General features: G+C 36.2%; 1 protein-coding gene across 2 annotated transcripts; it reads left to right on the plus strand.

Moving 5' to 3' along the window:
* The first annotated feature begins 12,028 nt into the window (after nt 1-12,028).
* LOC136251155 (alpha-glucosidase 2-like) lies at nt 12,029-20,701 on the plus strand. Of its 2 annotated transcripts, XM_066043546.1 has the most exons (14): nt 12,029-12,155; nt 12,263-12,353; nt 12,595-12,673; nt 13,829-13,915; nt 14,718-14,827; nt 14,902-15,010; nt 15,060-15,253; nt 15,302-15,429; nt 18,161-18,344; nt 18,400-18,517; nt 18,568-18,669; nt 18,731-18,854; nt 19,249-19,417; nt 20,317-20,701. In XM_066043546.1, exons 1-14 carry the CDS (start codon nt 12,113-12,115, stop codon nt 20,564-20,566), a joined length of 1,788 nt encoding a protein of 595 aa, XP_065899618.1. In that variant the 5' UTR covers nt 12,029-12,112; the 3' UTR covers nt 20,567-20,701. The 2 variants fall into 2 exon arrangements, with proteins under 2 accessions (XP_065899618.1, XP_065899619.1); XM_066043547.1 differs by lacking the exon at nt 19,249-19,417 and having other exon boundaries at nt 20,317-20,477.
* The last annotated feature ends 595 nt before the right edge of the window (nt 20,702-21,296 follow it).

The raw sequence follows: 21,296 nt of genomic DNA on the forward strand, positions 1-21,296 counted from the left end.
CATGTAGAGAGTTCAGCTACAAACTAGTGACCTTGTAGAGACATCAGCTAGAAAAGTTACCTTGTAGAGAGTTCAGCTACAAAGAAACCATTCTGTAAAGAGCTCAGCTGCAAACAAATCACCTCTACAGAATTCAGCTACAAACAAATCACCCTGTAGAGCGATCAGCTAGAAGAAATTACCTTGTAGATAGTTCAGCTACAAACAAATCACCCTGTAGAAAGATCAGTTAGAAGAAGCTACCTTGTAGAGAGTTCAGCTACAAAGAAACCATTTTGTAAAGAGCTCAGCTGCAAACAAATCACCTGTACAGAATTCAGCTACAAACAAATCACCCTGTAGAGAGATCAGCTAGAAGAAGTAACCTTGTAGATAGTTCAGCTACAAACAAATCTCCCTGTAGAGAGACCAGCTAGAGGAAATTACCTTGTAGAGAGTTCAGCTACAAAGAAACCACCATGTAGAGAGTTCAGCTGCAAAGAAATCACCCTGTATAAAATTCTGCCACAAACAAATTGCCCTGTAGAAAGATCAGTTAGAAGAAGTTACCTTGTAGAGAGTTCAGCTACAAAGAAATCATTTGTAAAGAGCTCAGCTGCAAACAAATCACCTGTACAGAATTCAGCTACAAACAAATCACCTTGTAGAGAGATCAGCTAGAAGAAGTTACCTTGTAGATCGTTCAGCTACAAACAAATCACCCTGTAGAGAGATCAGCTAGAAGAAGTTACCTTGTAAAGAGTTCAGCTACAAAGAAACCACCATGTAGAGAGTTCAGCTACAAAGAAACCATTCTGTAAAGAGCTCAGCTGCAAACAAATCACTTGTACAGAATTCAGCTACAAACAAATCACCTTGTAGAGAGATCAGCTAGAAGAAGTTACCTTGTGGATCGTTCAGCTACAAACAATTCACCCTGTAGAGAGAGCATCTAGAAGAAGTCACCTTGTAGAGTGTTCAGTTACAAAGAAACCACCATGGAGATTTCTGTAATCAATATATGTATTATATACGTATATAATTTGTACATTTACTGATAAAATATTTACAGTACATCTACTTCATCTTTTCTTCTTCCTGTGGTAAAGAAAAAAAGATAGGTTAAAAAAGTCCCAAAGCCGGCCATAGGCTGGCTTTGGGGTATACAAATACAAAAAGAAATGAAATCTAATCCAAAAAAGCCAAGCTGTAAAAAAGTGTGCGGCCCTCAAAAAGGCTATGATGAAAAAAGATGTGAAATCCAAGGTGGCGGCCAAGAAATGGCTGTGATGGTAGGTTAATGGTAAAAATTTTAATAATGACAATTCAGGTGAATTTTGTGCCAAGACCAAGCGGCACAAAAATTCACCTGAATTGTCGTTATTAAAATTTTTACCATTAACCTACCATCACAGCCATTTCTTGGCCGCCACCTTGGATTTCACATCTTTTTTCATCATAGCCTTTTTGAGGGCCGCACACTTTTTTTACAGCTTGGCTGTTTTGGATTAGATATCATTACCAACAATGTCAGCAGAGTTGTGAACAAAAGAAATTAAATTGTAGTCATCATGGTTTATATCCTGAGAATTCACTGTCACTAAAATACAAGATGAGCTACCTATAGTGAAATCAACAAAGATTTCTCCTCCACGAAATTTGGCTACATTGCCAATGAATTGGGCTGAGGAAGCATTGCTTGATCTTAACACTAGGTGTGAGTTTCCAGCAAAATATATTGCTGCACCATCGTCAGCTTGACTGTTCTGAAACAGATTTTGGGAATACAATACTAATTCAGTAGATAAAATTAACAAAGCAGATCCAGAGTTGTTAGTAAAGTTTGATGAGTTCAAAATCAGTTCTGGTCTTACCAGCATTAACATATACAATACTCCTTGCTCCAACATTGTAGCAAAAACTGCGATAAGAAAAAATTATTTTGGTATGAGATGCCAATTTGTCTTTGTTAGAATTTCCCATATACAAGTAGATTGCAGCTCCATGATCCACACTTATGTTGTTTACAAATGTACACTGTGTAAAATTGCAAGTTATCCTTTCTCTTGCTCTAGCTTCAACGTGCAATGCTGACACAGTATTATTCACAAATTCACAGCTTGTAAAATCAGAGTCAAAGATTTTGCTACCTTCAGTGTCAACATATAAACTTGCACTGCCTATCCATGAACACCGTCTAAATTTACCATAAAATTTATTGTTACCACTACTAGCACTGTTTGAAATGTATACAATTCCTGCATTAGTATAATTGTTAGAGATAAAATGTACTTCGTCAAATGTGATATGGAGGTCACTTTCTATTTTAGTTACGTACTATAAGTACACATTCAAAAATATTTCCCACATTTCCAATAAATTATACTTTATTCAAAGTCATGCAGCTGTCAATTCCAGACAAGTTATTTGTTAGCAGTGCTGAATTAATATAATTCATAAACTGTGTGTTGGAAACTGATATTGTTGCATTAGTCACATTAGAATCATGGATATGGAAAGGAATTGTGAAATCATCTCGTCGGTTGCCATTATGAAAGCTTGTGTCATTAATTTAAATAATCACTTGTGGAGATTTGAGACTTAAGGAAAATCTACCTCCTGTGTTAAACCTGGATGATAGAATCATGAAATATAAAGACATGCCCATTTCTTGATAAAGCTCCAACTGAATAGAAAAAGATGAATTGTTTATAAGAAGAACAAAATGTCCGTCAGTTATAAGTAACAGACATAATACAATGTTACGATCTTCCGTTAAATCAGCACATGGAATAAACTGACTATCACAGACAGATGGATACTACATGATCTCCAGATGATCCTTGCATTTCATTATAAGTGTCATTTTCAGAGTAACAAAAGTTGCAATCAGTTATGTTAATACTGAATGTGCTCAAGAGAAGATGACTAGTATAACACTCATCCCATGTGACCCCCTCAATGATGACATCACTACATGACTTACAGTACACACCTCCACTATTGTTACACATGATAGTAGTACCATTACCAGTTATTGTAATGTTGTGTAGGTTTCCTGATCCTAGTATTGGAGTAGTAGTGTACAGTGTGACTGATTCTAATGTGATGTTTATAATGGAATTACTTGTCAGATTTTGTAAAGCATAGTAAAGAGAACCACAAGGACATGTTCCATTCACACAACATTCAATACTAATATCACCATCATTACTAACTGTGATCACAACTTGAGGTACAATGTGGTTTAATATGAGCAAAAGAATCCACACAATTATAACTGTTTGCATCATCATTAGCTCTACAGAATGTCAACTGTCACAATACAATTTGATGCATTATGTTTATTTTGAAAATCTACATTATTGACTTGTTTAGAGCACTAAGCATTCATAATGTTCCCCTGGGCTACCTACATAAGGGCCTGTGGCACTGACATTGTAAAAGCCACAGCAGCTAAACCTAACAACCATACCTGCGAGTAAGCTTGTAAGTGGATCTGCAACTGATATCCCAGTTTTAAAATTGCAGATTTACCTCTGAAATTTATACATCAATTACATCAATTAACTATGTAGCTGGTTACATAGTCTATACATATAGTTAATGGCAAAACAATTATTAATACGTACATTTGTAACCCTCCTGCTAAGGTCTAAACAATATCTCATTAAACAGTGAGGAGTAATTCACATGTATACATGCTATAAATAGCTTAGCTAGACAATACAATGCCTCAGAGTGTAACTCCTTTCAAAAATTTGGACCCATGCGCACTATACTGATGAATACAACTATACAGCTATATATTATACAGCTATACAGCCTATTGCACACCTTACAGACTGTAGGTATATATCAATACATTTTAAGTCCTTTGCAAGTTGCACACTTGAAAATCACTAAACTATAGCTGCCAACTGAATTAGCCAATGTACTGTTCAAGTATAAGTATTTACATTTAAGCCATAACACATGAATATACTTATATAGTGGTTAAGAAGTCATGTGTGAAAAATGACTACAATGTGATTTTTTTCCTTGAAAGTGATCATCAAGTATAACCATTAGCTCAAATATATTCAGTGTTCAGGAGATATTTTGCTTTAAGCTTTTAATTAATTACTGTGTTACACATATTTAAGCAAGAATTCATGTATTTAAACACTTTGGCTACTGTACTAGCGATTGATGTTGATCTTGGTCCATAAGAATGTCTAAATTTTAACCAGTTTACAGTTGCCATTATGTATTATTTATTTGCAATTACTCTGTCACGTTTGACGATTGTGAAATATCTAGTTAATGTTACAGAGTGTGTGTGTGTGTACATGTCAAGTTTCTATACCATCAGTAGTTGAGACCATGTGCTGAGATTTATTTATTTTGTATATCCTAATAGACTTTACAATTAAGACCTTTATTCTGTGGACCTTACAGGTTTAAAAGAACAACATACAAACTTAAAGAATTTCTATCAGACATTTTATGAGTACTGGCTTGTACTAGTTACAGGTGTTTCACAAATGAAGCTGTCCTATTAGATCTGCTCAGAGAGATCAGAATTACAGTAGCTATACTTATGAAAATAATATGCTTAACAACTTAATATAACTCTGAAAAATCCTGTACAAGATTTCAAATATCTTTGTAATTTGGCAAGATATCAAGCAATTTATAGCAAGATTTTCAAGATTTCAAAGCATTTAAAATCATAGATATCTGGAACAGTAGCATCACATGATACGTAGTATACAGAAATACATGGAATCCTTTCTCAAAGTTCTCTGAAAACTTGTGGTGATGCTGGACATAACATAAGTGACACTACAAATATGGAAGTATACATGGAACTTTACAACAATTTTCAGAGATATCAGATTTCAAAAAGATTTCAAAGAGGGCTGTACAAGATTTCAAGGGAGTTGTGGACCCCTTGAACTTAAGGTGGCTGGCAGCATGCTATGACCCATACACTTAAAGCATGTAAATAATTTAACTGCATGTCTTAACAGTCAAATTCAGTGAACCAGTTATCACATTTATGTTTCATATATTATCATCATTCCCATGCATTTCATTGATACTTTAAGTGCATTAAAATCATACTCTAAGAATCAATGAATACTGTTGTATGCTATCCAGCTGAGATTACCAACAACAGCTGAGATTACCAACAACAACTGAGATTACCAACAACAGTAACACTGAAGTTAGGGCAGACAAGTGTAATTGCTGGAAAAAACATGAATCTAGCAGGGGACAGTCTAGGATTTTGCAAAGGGGGTGCTAACAAGGGTATATTGCTTTAAGATTTGTGGCAGGGACTAAGAAAAGTGTTACTATTTCATACAACGCATATGGAGTAGTTATGCTCTATCTAAGGCACACCCCACATGTAAATTTTGATCCTTCTGAATTTGGCAACAATTTTGACTAATCTTTATTCGGCAAGCATATACATTGTGAGCTACTCCATGTTAAAAGAAAGTGATTTTATCATCAGCTTCTATAGCAGTGGTACTACTAAAGCTTTCACTGTATAAACGCTGCAATGTGATCTACATTCAGTAAAAGTTGATTTTCAATAAGTCTGTAGTGGTGTAACCCCCATTTTTATTAGCTAATTCACTAAAATGCAACTGCAACCAGCATTATCGATCTATGTTGCAGCTGTTCTCAATGATGTTCAATAATTATTTCAGCAAAGGAAGACGATACCCTCTAGAAACACTTATAGTAGGTTTAATTTTTTCATACCGTGTTGATTCTAGAGCATTGGTAGCTTAGAATTCATTGGGGTGGTGAACCAACATACTTCAAATGCATCTGACTGGAGTACATGTATGCCATTAGAGTGCTCTATTAACCTTTACGAAATGTAGCAGTTAGCTATAAACCCAACTTAAAAACATATGCATACGTAATATTTAACTTCAAGCAATTGAAATGGCAAAATGTTTGGTACAATTTTGAGATAATAGTGCATGTTAAGAAGGAGCAGTTCAATTTCAGCTCACCAAATCATCCTTTTCCTTACATAATTTAAGAGTTTTAATGAAATCATTTTGGGTGTTCTATTACAGTAGTTGGCTGTTCTATTAGAGTACTTAAATTTTTAGCAATTCAGTTCAAACCTCACTTCTAAAATGCAATTAAGACCATCTCTTATTCTAAAGAGATTATCCCTTTCCTTTTCCATATTTCCATTATAATGCAATCACATACATCTGTAGCCTCTACAAGTTTCTAGATATTATAGTAAAAGTAATAGAGAAGCACATGAACCCCTTAACACCACTCTTGTCTGGTGATTATAAAAATAACAATAATGTCAATTTTATACTGCTGTAAATGAAATGCAACACAATGACTGATGTACTGTGTACCATGCATGTATATGATGGGTAAACAAGATGATGCTTTACTTTGACATGAGGCCGCATAAATATTTTTGAGATTGATGATATGTTTCAGTCCATATAATATACAATATGAATTGTATAATTTTCATCAATAATTTTATTATGGGGAGTATCAGACAGCAGTTCAATTAAACTGGTATGTACCACTTTTTCCTGTGCTTCTACAACAGAGTCATATATAGACATTTATCAGGCAAATATCATGATGCATGGCCAACCATAATAAACCCTGCATGACAAATTGTCAGATCAAAATACAAGGAGGTTATAAGGTGTCTATAATGAAGCATTGTCAAATAGCAGAATAATTGGACAACAGTTATTGTATATCTACGTATCAATGTACCATAGGAATTCCCCGATATAGCTAGTGAATTTTATAAACAACAGTATATCAGTTTGTGTGACTGGGATTTGAAAAATCATAATTGTAACTGCTCTTCAAATATTACAAAACTTTTATTTTCTACTGTAGTTACACAGTAAATTCTACATGCATCTATGATGTCTACATCATGCCTTCAGCCCATGCAGCATTATGATTAGCAATAACAACAACCAGCTAATGCTATACAGTGCACATATGATGGACTTACCATTGACTTCCTTTAACTTCCATCTCTGTTGTTTACTAGTTAAAATGTTAATTCACAGGTATTTATATAGCATGTCAATGACTTCCAGGAATCATCTGTGATTTTTATACCACACGTAGCTATACCTCCTACGGTTAAAGGGACCAGATTGATTGCAGAGGTGCCACATGTACGTATCAATGTACGTAGCTGAATCCAAGTATAGGTAAGACATGCAGTGCTAGGATTCTTCAGTGGATAAACAACCCAAAAGGAATGATGTAATAATCACCTCGGCCCTGAAGGGTGTTTATCCACTGAGAATCCTAGCAATGCTATTTAGATAATAGCCCCTGTAACTGGAATTTCATTAGTAATCCATGCACAAAGTATGCAATTTGTCTGTCAAAATTTGTGGCTAGGTGTCTTACCCAGTAAGACACTGGGAAAGGAAATTTAACAGAAACGGTGGAATTGGCAGAGACAGCTAAATTGTCTTTTCCAGACTATGAACAACCTAAGAGCACTATAGCTACATAAGTAGCATGAAGACTAGTACTGTTAACACAATGTAGCTAGCTATAACTCACCAAAATTCTCTTGGAGCACCAATTTCACCAGCGTATAACTTGCAGCTCAGCTTTGTTAGACATAATAATCCTTGAGCTGCTCTTAAACTGTACATAGCTTTATTGATCTGTCACTTTGCAGCATATCGTATTTGAAGCATATGTAGCCTAGCCAAAGTACATTATCAATGAATACACATAACCATCTACTAGAATGTTTTTAAAGTTATTATTATTATTATTGCTTACTGAGCAGTCAGCCCTGCTGGTGTGCTCGGGAATCACGTAAACACAAATACATTAGGTACAGCAATTACATTGGAGTCTAGTCATAAATAGATCAGTATCTGCAATTTCAGGTGGTAGTACGTTCCAGTCATTCACTGTTCTTGAGAAATAGCTGTTTTGGTATGCCATGGTGGATGAGGTAGGTGAGATAAAGTTCTCATGAAATTAATTGCCACTCTGTGTTGCAAATGTGCATGTCATCATGGTCTTCTTTCAATCACGTGAGAATGTTGGCTAGGCACTTATTGTAACATGCCCTTTGAATACAGTGTGCCACAAGGTGACAGATTAATGAGGCTATAGTTTAAGAGCAAATCAAGGATTATCTATTATGCCTAACGTTGTGTCTATGATGCTAAGATGCTAGTTTTACATTGGAGAAATCAATGCTCCAAAGAGCATACGCTACAATTGTGGTGAGCACTTTAGATGAAACCACAAGCAAATAATACTGATCATCAAATTAATATTTCTATCCAGAGCTGATAAACCAAAAAAAAGAGCTCTCACCAGAAGCTGCAAACCAGTCCAATAATAGAACTTGATTTGTAAGTGTAGTGTGATTACTGGGTAGGTGAGTGACTGCACATGAGGTGAAGGAGAACAAGACATTTGATACAGTTAGTAATACTTTAGTATAGGACAATAGGAATAGTGTAACAAGTATTGGTAGAGCTCTACGTTCTGTATTGTAGTGGAGTATCGACTTGTTGTGATGAGTAATATAGCAATGAAGATGAGGCAAATTCGGAATACTAGCTAACTGTAGCCACATTTTAGTATAGTCATCCATTCCATTGTAGAAACATGTTTCAATTCCTAATTCAAGGTTACCAATTGAAATGAATGCATGAATCACTGATCTGTTTTTTTGGATAAAACACTGAAAAGTTGATACCAATAATGTTTGTATACAACAGTACACTGTAGATTTCTCATCAGTTGTGGTAAGACTTAGAAAACGTTATAAACTAATGCAAGCCCAGCTATGCCAATAGGTATAATGATCAACAAATAGATATATATTTGAACAATATTTAAAACCAAACACAGTACTGTGACCATGTTGGCATTGTCCATACAACACATCAAACCTGTTAAACTGACACTGTGAGTCAGGTGTGGACAGGTTGAGTTGCGATAAGTGAGGTAGACAGTGGTCAAATGGACAATGTAGGGAGACATGGTAGGAGTGTTGTTGATAGTATGAGCAGATATCCAAGTGTTAGCAGCTGCAGGACGTGGTATAGTTTGCTAATCAATATCCCAAGTAGATGTGATGAGAGGATGGGATCACATTGACAGCATCCTTGTGGATGTAGTGAGATTCCTTTACGACAAGGTTGTAGCAGGATTGTGTACACCAATGGCACATTACCCTATTCAGTATATCAGTTATAAATATACTGATTGTACTGTCCTTAGTAGACCGTAGGACTAGTGCGAACAACACAATACACCAATAAGTAATTTGAATCACTATCATTGAAAAACTCTGAAAAATATAGATTACAACTACATTTATATACACACAAGCAATTACACAATTTAGATTACATCATAATCATAAAAATTTGTCCAGTCACTACACTGATGATGACTTTCTTGCTGAAAAAGAACTATTATATTTTCAAATAATCATTTACAAAAATTATCATACACTGATCCACGATATTGTGGGTGGAGCTCAACTTCAGCATTTTTACAGCTGAAACCTTCACAAGTAAATAAACGGTTCATTCATTTTATCAATACTTCTGACTCAATTGATACTAACAATATCTGCCTGTGCAATTTCAGTGAAGAATTTGACTGCACACAAAAGGAAATCAGACCTTACTTTCCAGGGCAACTGTAACCATAAGCTTTACATTTGTCCCTTCAGATGATTTTAAGAATAGTACAGTAATACTAAGAAATATTGATGATTATTTCACCTCACCATTTCTGTGCAACACAAATGAGAAGCTGGTTCAGATACAAATGGAAATAAATAAGTGTGAAAATTTTACCTACTTGATTAAGCACAATAGAACTTGGTGTACATTAAGGCTATTAGTCGAAGCATTTCCACCATGGCCAATGGACAGAAATGAATGTGGCATGTCAAAATATAGCACATAAGTGAAGGAATTGAGAGTAAAATTTAGTGTAACCTTTTCTTTTAAAAATATTGTCTCAGTTGCAATAAAGTGTAGTGCCTCATTGTACCCAATCACATTATATTATGTATTTTAGGCTGCGAACTTTCATAATGATTACTCTTTTAAAGGTGAGGTTTACTTGGTGTAAATATATTATGACTGACAAAGCAGTAATTTGAGATAATGTGGTGTTAGTAATAAACACTGCAACCTGGTATCGTCTATGGTACATTTTGTCATTATAGAATTTTTGACAAATGTTATGGAAAGTACACTTGATAACAAAAATCAATGTATGAAAGTTTACATCTGCTTTGTTATCCTCATTAAATATTATTACAAATACCGTAGTTTATGGAGTTTTACTAACATAGCGCTGGAAGGTGCAGTGCAGAAACTAAGTCAGAAGGAATCCATACCATAGTTGAGATTTAATTAGTTCAATAGATTTCTTTCAAGAACTTTATGAGAGCAACCATGCAACAACTCCAAGAGTCACTTGCGAGTACTACTGTAATAGCAATGTAGTTTTCACATAAAATTGTCACACTGACATGACAATAGCAATTAGTTTGCACCTTTGGAGCTGAATAGCAGCTCGACAATACAGAATAGAAATTTTACAGTTTAGGAGCTTTTTTTCTCTGGCTGAAGAGTTATTGAATCGTACATGTCGCATCTGCATTACAAGCACAGATGTAAAGATTGCAATTCACAGGCCTACATTTTTGCCCATAACTCACCCAAACCGTTGACAAAAAATGCTGAGCTCAAAAGAATACCAAGAGATACCCATGACAATTGAACAAGCTGTGGGAACCTTGCCAAAAGTACAACTTAAGAAACCACCTAGCTATGAAGTGCAATAATATACTCACCCATACAGTTACAGTGAAGAGTACGGGGCAAAGGACTCAAAGGATAACCTTTTAGAGAGATACAACAACACTGCTTACCACTTAGGAGCATTTTTACTGCCCTTAAGGAACAGCTTCAAACTTTTTAAGCCATACCACCCTGTTTCCTTCCTCCATGTCATCCACCTTGATTCTTCATTGTCCTAGTCAACCATGGCGCAACTCACTACAAAACACTACAAGGAGAGGAGACTCTTGAGAAAGCTGCTTAGTCCATTGATAAGGCTTTGCTAAGGCACTCATTCACTAATGCATGCACAATCAATTCACATGACAGCTAGGTAACCGACACTGCTGGATCATGTTGTAGAGAATTAACTGTACCTATTTATTAGTAGTATATTATGTAATGTATATGACATATATCATCACATGTTTTGAAGACTTTAATTAGAATGCTAGTAGTTGGATCCATGCATGGTCGGTAAACGAGTCAGAGTCAGCTGCTGTCAGGAACGAACCGTATCACCCTCTACCCAACACATTTGAGGCAGCTTTTATAGTCTTGCTGAGCTGTGAAGCTGAATCGCCATTCCATTGTGCCATGATGAACAGCTGAGAGGAGAGCCACCCATCAATTAGCTAACTAGGTTAAACCCCAGCTTTAATCAACAGAAGTTCAACAATGTAACAATAGGATCAATTGCGCCAATTATGCTGGCATAATTTCGAACGTAATAGGCAATAGCATCAACATTATGCCAGCATATGAGACCAGATTTTGAAAAATCACTCTTAATGTCACATTTGAAATACACAGGAATCTCTTTGCTGCATCGCCATTAAAGCACTTGTGCACTTATTTCACAGAATTTATAATTCAAAATACTGACTAATGATTCTAATGATTCTGAAGCTGATTGGCAGTTTGGAATGCCACATTTTGATCATAAATATTTGAGTTATAAATGCCACAATGCTGTGTGACAGGTGGCAATAACAAGGTTTTCAGTCTCACAGGAACAAAATTTGTTAGTGCTTGCACACAAGGCAACATACAATACTCGGGGGTTGTACCTCAATAAAAGTTGTATCGATGTAATCTGCAGTCAAATCGGTAATGAGCCCCACAGCCAGTAAACTATAAAAAAGGAAACGTCTCCACGGATTACGGACTGGCTGCGCCCGCCTCTTCATCTGGGCGCGGCGCCGCGAGGCTAGTAGATTATCGTATATACACCGCATTTAAGGTACGAGAATAAATCTGGAAATAAGATGATATTTTCGCTTGGACTAGGGATTTCTCTTTTCATTATAGGTGAGTGTGTATTCACATGTGTACACCTTTCTAAGCGATAAAACCTAAAAAGAAAATGGGCGTGGCTCTTACGCTTTACTTATTAATATTTTAATGTCATACCTTAGTTGGTGACTGCAGCAGCCCTACTGAGGAATATGTTGTTGCTCCGGCTATACTGGATCCGGCGCCATATCCAGAATGGGCTCATTACCACTGGTGGGTGTTTGTATAAAAAAGTTTGAGTGTATAATCATAGATACTATAGCCGTACAGCTATATAGTATCTATGGTATAATGTATTTCAATCTGGTGTCTGTGGTACATGCTCGAACCTATATAAAAGCGTATAATTAGGTGAATGAGTGTGGTATAGCTACAAAACCAGCTGATCAGTAGCTACACATAATGAATGTGTTATGGCAGACAAAATCTATATACTGGGGTTATTATACTGCAGGGTTTGGCTGTCTCATGACAGAGCCAAACAGTCTTCCATGATTGAATATGTGCAGGAATACATGAAATATGACATTAAGGTAAGTGAGTGTATATGTCTCTATTAATGATGATAAAGAAAAGGAAATGACCCTGTTGGCAATAGCTACATGCATATTAGCTTTCTCTCTCCTTTTCATGCACTTTGTGTTGTTTACAGTACAACTGCCATACCAATTGTGTACCGTACATGGCTAACACCACATGTATATAAGGCAAGTAAAACCTTAGGAATTTAATACCATAACACAATGATGACCACCAGTGTCCAGTCCTATGATGACCAGTGCCTGATACAATGAGAACAGTATATACACATACAGCTGTGAGCTTTGTTTACAAACATTGTTACATGCTATTAACGATTTGTTTGGGTAACAACCTGATTAAGCACCAAGTTATACTCCAAATGGCTACATTATCACTAAGCTTGAGCCAATTATGCTTTTGGACAATGCTCAAAAATCAAGTCTGTTATGCTTTCAAAATCAAGATTATGCTCAAGAGCTGACTGTTTTATTAGAGTATATTAGTATTTCCTGACTGTTGTAATAGAGTGACTGCACTATTAGAGTATCTCAATCTTATTCTACAAAGTGTAGTGTTTCATTTCTTTCTTTTTTTGATTTGGTTTTTGGCATTGTGTGTTTAAAATATTGAAAACTGTCCTATTATACTAGCTTAAAACTTTTGCTAGTCTATATTGTGCTCGAAATTATGCCAGCATAACTTAAACAGTACAATGAGATGCAATACAATCATTCAAAACAAACAAACACAACATGTATACCATACAGTTAAGCTTGAAGCCTTTATGTCAAGTTATCTTACCTTAAGCTTATGAATAATCTCAGTGGTACATATTCCTGCATGCACTTAAGAGAATTTCATGTGATTTCTGACTCCCCATTACTTACATTTTCAGTAGTACTCTTGTATAGGTAAGTCTTTAGTGGGATAGTCATTACAATTGCTTATTATTTTACTGACCAAAAATTAAAGATTACTGAGTGTTTAAATACTGTAAACCATACTTTAGGTTCTACATGGGGTTATAATTGGGTACTGCATATTTTGTTTAGAGTCTTAGACACCTTTTGTAATGCAACAGCATACACAGTTTGCACATAATAATTACTGTGCTAATAATGTATGTAACACAATGATGTATAATATTGTATGGATGATATACGTAGGTTGGAGCAGTGGACATTGACTCTGGTTGGTCTACAGGCTACAATAACTTCATATTTAACTCTAAATATCCAGACCCACAAGATATGGTATGAATGCATGTAGTTAATAGCTGGGGTATGTTCTGCATGCAGTGAAACCCTTGTTTAATATGGAGAAAACATATAGAGTTGATACTTTGCTGAAATGTAGCAACAATGTTAACAATTAATGACATAGCATGCCATATAGAGGGAAAGTTTGATGGAGGTAAACATCAGCGAATAGCAAGCTAAATAAATTGCAAAATAAAATTTGGCAAATTCAAGCTCAATGTTTAGATATAAAGATGCTAATCTGAGGCACTACGAGTAATTGGGTAAATAAGTAAGTAATTGGCAGACTAAACTTTGGAAAATTTGTAGCAAATTGCCAAATTCGCCAAAATTTTCTTCGCCAAAGTTTTCCTCTATATAACAAATTACTCTCCCACAAGCATGTTTTCAAGGTAGAAGTCCTTTTAAGTGTTATGTAATGCTACTATACAAGCCATGTACAAAGAAAGTTGTATTTATGTTAGTTTCATTTAGTGGATTTGGGAGGACACCTGAATGGTGACCTGATCTATAAAGAAATCAAAATAGTCTAATAGAGTAGTCAGAGACCTTTTAACACTATAGTATTGGAAATACCATGTGCTTGACAGTTCTATGTACAGTCTAAGAACTTTTTATCTGACAACTGGAATTTGGGCCTAGATCTATCCTTGACCTTTAAAATAATACATTTGAAATTAAATTGTTATAATTAAAACTGTTATAGAGATATTCTATGGAGTTTCCAACTATTTGTTACAAGAGATTTTAATGTAGAACACTACTACAGTTTATGACTATTATTATGATCCATCAGGTGAACTTCTTCCATAACAACAGTATTGCAATAATACTGTGGGCCACATCCATGGTGGATACTGACTCTCCAAATTTTAATGAGTCCTACAATAAAGGTTACTTCATAAGGTAACTATATTATTAGTAAAATAAGTTGAAATTATAGTAAAAATAGACAATGTCATGGTTACCATATATAATAGAGATGTATTTGGCAAGCAAGTGATTTTCAGTTGGTGGCATGGTAAGGGAGGATTACTGGATTACACCAACAAAGAAGCAGTTGAATGGTGGCATTCACAGATGGATGAGGTATACTGTGTACCAATCCACTGTATATTATATACCTACCATATGCTAGGCACTAAAATATGGTATAGATGGGTGGAAATGTGATGGCACTGATCCATATATACTGGAGCTGATTGTTGCTAAAGGGAAGTCTGGTACAGTTACCAGGAAGGAATATTCAGATTATTACTACACTGACTTCTATGAGTACACACGTACCAAAAATGGCAACAACACACTCATCATGTCTAGATCTGTGGATGGGTGGGTATATGTTTTCCACAGTTGTGACATATGGTGCTAACAATGCAGATTTGGTCCCATATATCTTGATTTTACGCCAAAGAAGTTTACGTTTGCTGGATGGGTAGGAGATGCAGACCCCACCTTCCAAGGATTAGAAGTTGTTCTTAAGAAGTACTTGCAATCTGCTTGGGCTGGTAAGCTGGTTTTTAGCTATATATATATTGTTTGCAAAATTCATGTGACTGCATGTGCAATATTTTACTGGTAGGTATGATTAAAATTAGAAACTTTGCAGGATCATCATGTGGCTGAAAATGTACACTAGGTGTTGATGACCTCCCTTGTTTCATTGTTTTACTCCCTTACATTTGTTGGTTTATAGCATAATTTCTGACTGGTGAACCAACACATATCCCATCAAAGCAAATAATGGCACTTGTCAGTAGTAGTGTTGTTTTAGTAAGGACTTTCAGTTTTAGTTATAGTTAGTCAGTTTTGTCAATAATTTTAATTTTAGTTTTAGTTATAGTAATTTTTCCCTGTAGTTATTGATTTATTTATGGTTATAGTCTCCATGTTGTTTTGGTTTTAGTTATAGTTTTAGTTAAAAATGTGAAAATCTTTTAGTTATAGTTATAGTTTTAATAACATTTATAAAAACATTTTAGTTTTAGTTATAGTTTTAGTTGTGCGTAAGAAAATTTTTTGGTTTTAGTTGTAGTTTTAGTTATCTTTCTCAATTCTTTTTAGTTTTAGATTTAGTTTCAGTAAATTATTCTGTTGTTTTTTAGCTATAGATTTAGTTTTAGTTAACTAATACATATTTGCCTTACTAAAAGTACTTTTAGTTTTAGTTATAGTTAACCAAAACAACACTACTTGTCAGACAAGGTCAATTGATTGCACCCTAACTATCGCTTACTGGACACATAATGTGGCCATTCATCTTTGGTTTCATCTTTGGTTTCAGCTTTGTTCCTCCCAATTATAAATGAAGAACAGTATACCTCCGTAATCACATGGAGATTGCAGGTAAACACACACCTTGACTATCAATTATTGAGAAGTGAATCCACTTCCTTTTCAGGTATGATCTACCTGTTGGACAGAATTCCAAGCAAAGAACAATATGAGAAGTGCCTCTGCAATCAATCCAGGCACTGCAAAAAGTATGTACAATTCTTGTCAAAGTTGAAACCACCATGAATGAACACCTATGCAGTACGAATATAATAGTGGAGACACAAAGTAGGAGAAAAGTAACTGCACGATGTATGATGTATGCGCTGTAACTGCTGCACTAGACAAAAATGGTATGTCTCACATCAAACAGTGCAGAAATCAATCCTGTAGCCTTAAACATGGTTGAGTTATGTTTGGCTGAAGGCATCAGCCAGTTAGTCAGTAGAAAATTAGAAAATTTACAGAAACTTGTTGGAAAAGTTAATTTAGAGCAACTCCAAATGGTTTGGGTTACTCTGAAGGAATATTATATCTAACAAGTCCTGCCAGGCCATCATGAAAGAAGATTGAGACTGGTGTAGAATGATACTTTGGCCTAGATCCCTAGCTTACTGTACAGTGCTACAATAACATCTATAGGCTTCTGTGCATGTATGTTGGTGTATCTGTGTGTACATGCACATTTACATGTGTACAAGTATGCATACACGCATGCATATGCTTGTGTGTGTGTGTGTGTGTGTGTGTGTGTGTGTGTGTGTGTGTGTGTGTGTGTGTGTGTGTGTGTGTGTGTGTGTGTGTGTGTGTGTGTGTGCACGTGTGTGTGTGCACGTGTGTGTGTGCACGTGTGTGTGTGTGTGTGTGTGTGTGTGTGTGTGTGTGTGTGTGTGTGTGTGTGTGTGTGTGTGTGTGCACGTGTGTGTGTGTGTGCACGTGTGTGTAGTGTGTGTGTGTGTGCACGTGTGTGTGTGTGCACGTGTGTGTGTGCACGTGTGTGTATGTGCACGTGTGTGTGTGCACGTGTGTGTGTGTGTGTGTGTGTGTGTGTGTGTGTGTGTGTGTGTGTGTGTGTGTGTGTGTGTGCACGTGTGTGTGTGTGTGTGTGTGTGTGTGTGCACGTGTGTGTGGTGTGTGTGTGTGTGCACGTGTGTGTGTGTGCACGTGTGTGTGTGCACGTGTGTGTGTGTGCACGTGTGTGTGTGCACGTGTGTGTGTGTGCACGTGTGTGTGTGCACGTGTGTGTGTGTGCACGTGTGTGTGTGCACGTGTGTGTGTGTGCACGTGTGTGTGTGCACGTGTGTGTGTGTGCACGTGTGTGTGTGCACGTGTGTGTGTGTGCACGTGTGTGTGTGCACGTGTGTGTGTGTGCACGTGTGTGTGTGCACGTGTGTGTGTGTGCACGTGTGTGTGTGCACGTGTGTGTGTGCACGTGTGTGTGTGCACGTGTGTGTGTGCACGTGTGTGTGTGTGTGTGTGTGTGTGTATGTGTGTGTGTGTGTGTGTGTATGTGTGTGTGTGTGTGTGTGTGTGTGTAGCTATGTAGGTGTGCAAGTGTGTATGTAGTGTACTACGCATATAGTATGGTATACAAGTGAGTTTTATGTCTGTCTCTGGTGAAACTGGTATTATTGCATATTTGTAAGCATTGAGAAATAGTATTCCAATACCACGGATTTGTACAGTCACTTCCAGCCATCCCCAGGTTGACCAGAGCTCCATCAATGAATACCTCAGACCACTCATACGGCTTGCCACAGAGATTGTAAAAAACACCCAGCAAAGCAGACCAGGAGACCGCTTACGTACATGTGCCTCTGACTGATTTTCACAGAGAAATTTAACACATAATAATGCTTTGTGTTTGTGGTGAAAATCATACTTGCTGTCATGGGCAATTAGACCAGTTTACCAGACCCATATGTAGTGTTTATAAGTCTTATTAACAAAGATGTACATGTACAGGTTATCCAAACTTTGGTTCAGACATTGGAGGGTACAGGGTGGGTAAAGGAGATCTTGGCAGAACTAAAGAGCTCCTCATCAGATGGGCTCAACTTGGTGCATTTTCTCCACTGATGGAAAATGGCGGCAACCAAGAGCACAGACCATGGATCTTTGATAACCAAACACTTGAAATTTATAGACAGTATGCAGACCGTCATTTCAATTTAGACTTTTTTTACATTAAATGTATTAAACAGATATGTTGATATACACTACCAGCTGATCCCATACTTACTGACTACTGGATCTGATGCATATAGACATGGTACAAGCTCTCTCACCCCACTTGCTGCTCACAATAATTTTATTGAGAAGGTGTATACGCATTACGTTTGAATAAACTTAATTACACACACTTCTTTCAGTATATTGATGACTTTGTTCCTGAAACGTACAACTACCTACTGGGCAAAGACATCTTGGTTGCTCCAATCCACACCAATGACACAGATAATCATCCAGTGGAGGTTATAGATAAGCTATCCACCCATAGTTGCACACACATAATGATGCATATCTGTTGTATAGGTGAAGTTCCCCAAAGACAATAACTGGATCAGTTGGTGGAACTCTTCAGTCATTTATAAAGGTGGAGAGACAATGAAATTCAAGAATATACCACTGGAAATGTACATGGCATTTTGCAAGCAAGGTTTGTATGTCTGATATTGTGACTTGTAACATAGTTTGAATTCCTGAATGGATTCTTGCCACTATAGCATAACCGTCAGCTATAAAACATTTTAAATTTTAGTGTGTTTATATACCATGATTGCTGTTAGAATGTCTACTTACTCTTTAACGCATTGAAGTAATGGACAACTCAAGTACAAACATATATTATAATTACTTTGTGGTAAGAATTCATATAAAATAGAGAGACCCTATAGTATACGAGAGTGATTGCTCTATTAGAGTATTTGATTATTTGTAGTGTATGTATTTCACACGCACTGGTTAAGTTTTTGTATCCAAATTGTGTCCATTGAACAAATATGGCTGGTGATTCTTTGTGGTAGATACAAAGATAATTTACATCACTAAAGGTACAATAATACCACTACGTGTGACTGAGATGACACCTCATTGGGGGCACCATCATAATCTCATTGGTCATTTGAGACTGTTACTTCACACACCTCCAGTGCCAGTGGAGTCACCCATAGTGACTGAAGTGACTGAGAGTAACGGACATGGAGTGGTGGCCAGCTACTGGTAAAACATTATTTCAAATAAACACAGGCACTATATATATATTACGACTTTATATAACCATGAACAAGCAAACACAAAATTATATCAGTATAAATTGGCTTTGGTATCAGATCAGTAAGTATTTTTCTGGTCACTAGTTATATCATCTTCATTGCATCTGTAGATAAGAACAATGATTTGTGTAAAAACAAACTTCAAACCCAGTTTATGGTTGGCTTTGGATATTTAAAGTACAAAAAGAAGTGAAATCCTCAAAACGGCCAAGCTGTATAAAAAGGTGCAGCCTCCAAAATGCCTGGATGAAACAAGTTGTGAAATCAAAGATGGCGGCCACGAAATGTCAGCAATGATGTGGAGGATAATAAATTTTAATAATGACCTTTGTGCACTAATAAAATTTATTATCATCAACATCATTGCAGCCATTTCATGGCTGCCACCTTTGATTTCACTACTTTTTCATCCAGGCTTTTTGAAGGTTTTATACAGTTTGGTGTTTTTGCGTGGACTATATTAACAGCTACAGCAGTGTGCATGCTGCTATATGGTATGCAATGCTGCTTGGAGTAACCTTGTAGTTTTTTGACGTTACTACTAGTCTAGACTATTATTAACCTTGTAATTTTATCACTATTGATGGACTTAAATTCTGATTTTTCTTTACTTACACTAGTAGCTATTATAATTAAAAGGAAACTTAGTGTAATAACCATCGGTGTGACTGCTGCTATTATTGGAATGGACCCGGCAAAAGGCTAGAGTATCAGTCTTAGATGATATATAACTGTTTGCTTGGACTGAGCTTTAGATCCATTAAATGTATGTATGCACATTGATGTATATACATACACATACCCAAGATGAACCTTTGTTTAAATACATATACATGTTCTACACAGGATGTCTGATGACTCAGTGTTATACATCAATGTGACAGCTCACAGCATCATGAATGTAGTCATTGAAGTACACAATACTCCAGGACCAGTTGATACAGTCATCATGCACACCACTACTACACTACAACAAGTCTGTCCTGATATGCTAGTAAAGGAGGGAACCTACCATTATTGTATTAACACTAGTAGTGTATATGTCCACCCACTAAGCAATGTGTTAGGTACCTCCCTAACAATGTACTTTAAGTGAGACACTTGACTGTCCTATATTAGCTCTGTACTTTTCCTAGGAACACACATGCCAAATGCATTAGTTTCTTTGCACAATATTTTGTGGTGTTGTATTTGCTGCTGCTGTTGTATGAAAATCTATGGTATAGCTATGCACCAGAACTACTATTGTTGGTCAGTGTTCCTAAGAGCAAGAGTACATAATATTTATATGGGAGCCCCATATAAATATTATGTACTCTTGCTAAGAGTAACCAATGTACAAATGATGAGGTGAGAAAATATAATCACAATTATAATCAGCAAGAAGTACATGTACATAATATACTATATAACATCTAGTGGAAAAATTCTAAATCTCCATCCTTTTGCACATGTGTAATAACAGCATTGGACATCTTGAGGTGAAGTAGGACACATACTCTTCAGGGATGGGCCCAGTTCAGGCAGTTCTTGCAGTGGTGTTTTTGTATATAGACCATACACAATGAGGGTAAACACGTATACACAAACTGGGCTCCACACTTCCATTTCTCATTGCTCTCAGCAAATCTCTCATTGATGTTCCCATGTAAGGTCAAAATTTGTATCTACATGTAATGACCTATAAGCCATAAACGCATATCATACCATCAGGAATAAATAAGACAATGAAAAGTGTTCAGATACGTGAAGGTGATTTATTTATGATCATGCAAATAGAACATTCACACTTATTGTAATAGAACACGCCTTTGACAAAGTACTTT

The sequence above is a fragment of the Dysidea avara genome, chromosome 3 (genome assembly GCF_963678975.1).
Source record: "Dysidea avara chromosome 3, odDysAvar1.4, whole genome shotgun sequence".
Classification (NCBI taxonomy): domain Eukaryota; kingdom Metazoa; phylum Porifera; class Demospongiae; order Dictyoceratida; family Dysideidae; genus Dysidea; species Dysidea avara.

Excerpts from the sequence above, each read along its gene's own strand:
- LOC136251155 (XM_066043546.1), top strand. The coding sequence starts at position 12,113 with ATGATATTTTCGCTTGGACTAGGGATTTCTCTTTTCATTATAG. Across the intron at positions 15,254-15,301 it reads ATGTCTAGATCTGTGGATGG|ATTTGGTCCCATATATCTTG; the intron begins GTGGGTATATGT and ends CTAACAATGCAG. Across the intron at positions 18,855-19,248 it reads CATGGCATTTTGCAAGCAAG|GTACAATAATACCACTACGT; the intron begins GTTTGTATGTCT and ends ACATCACTAAAG.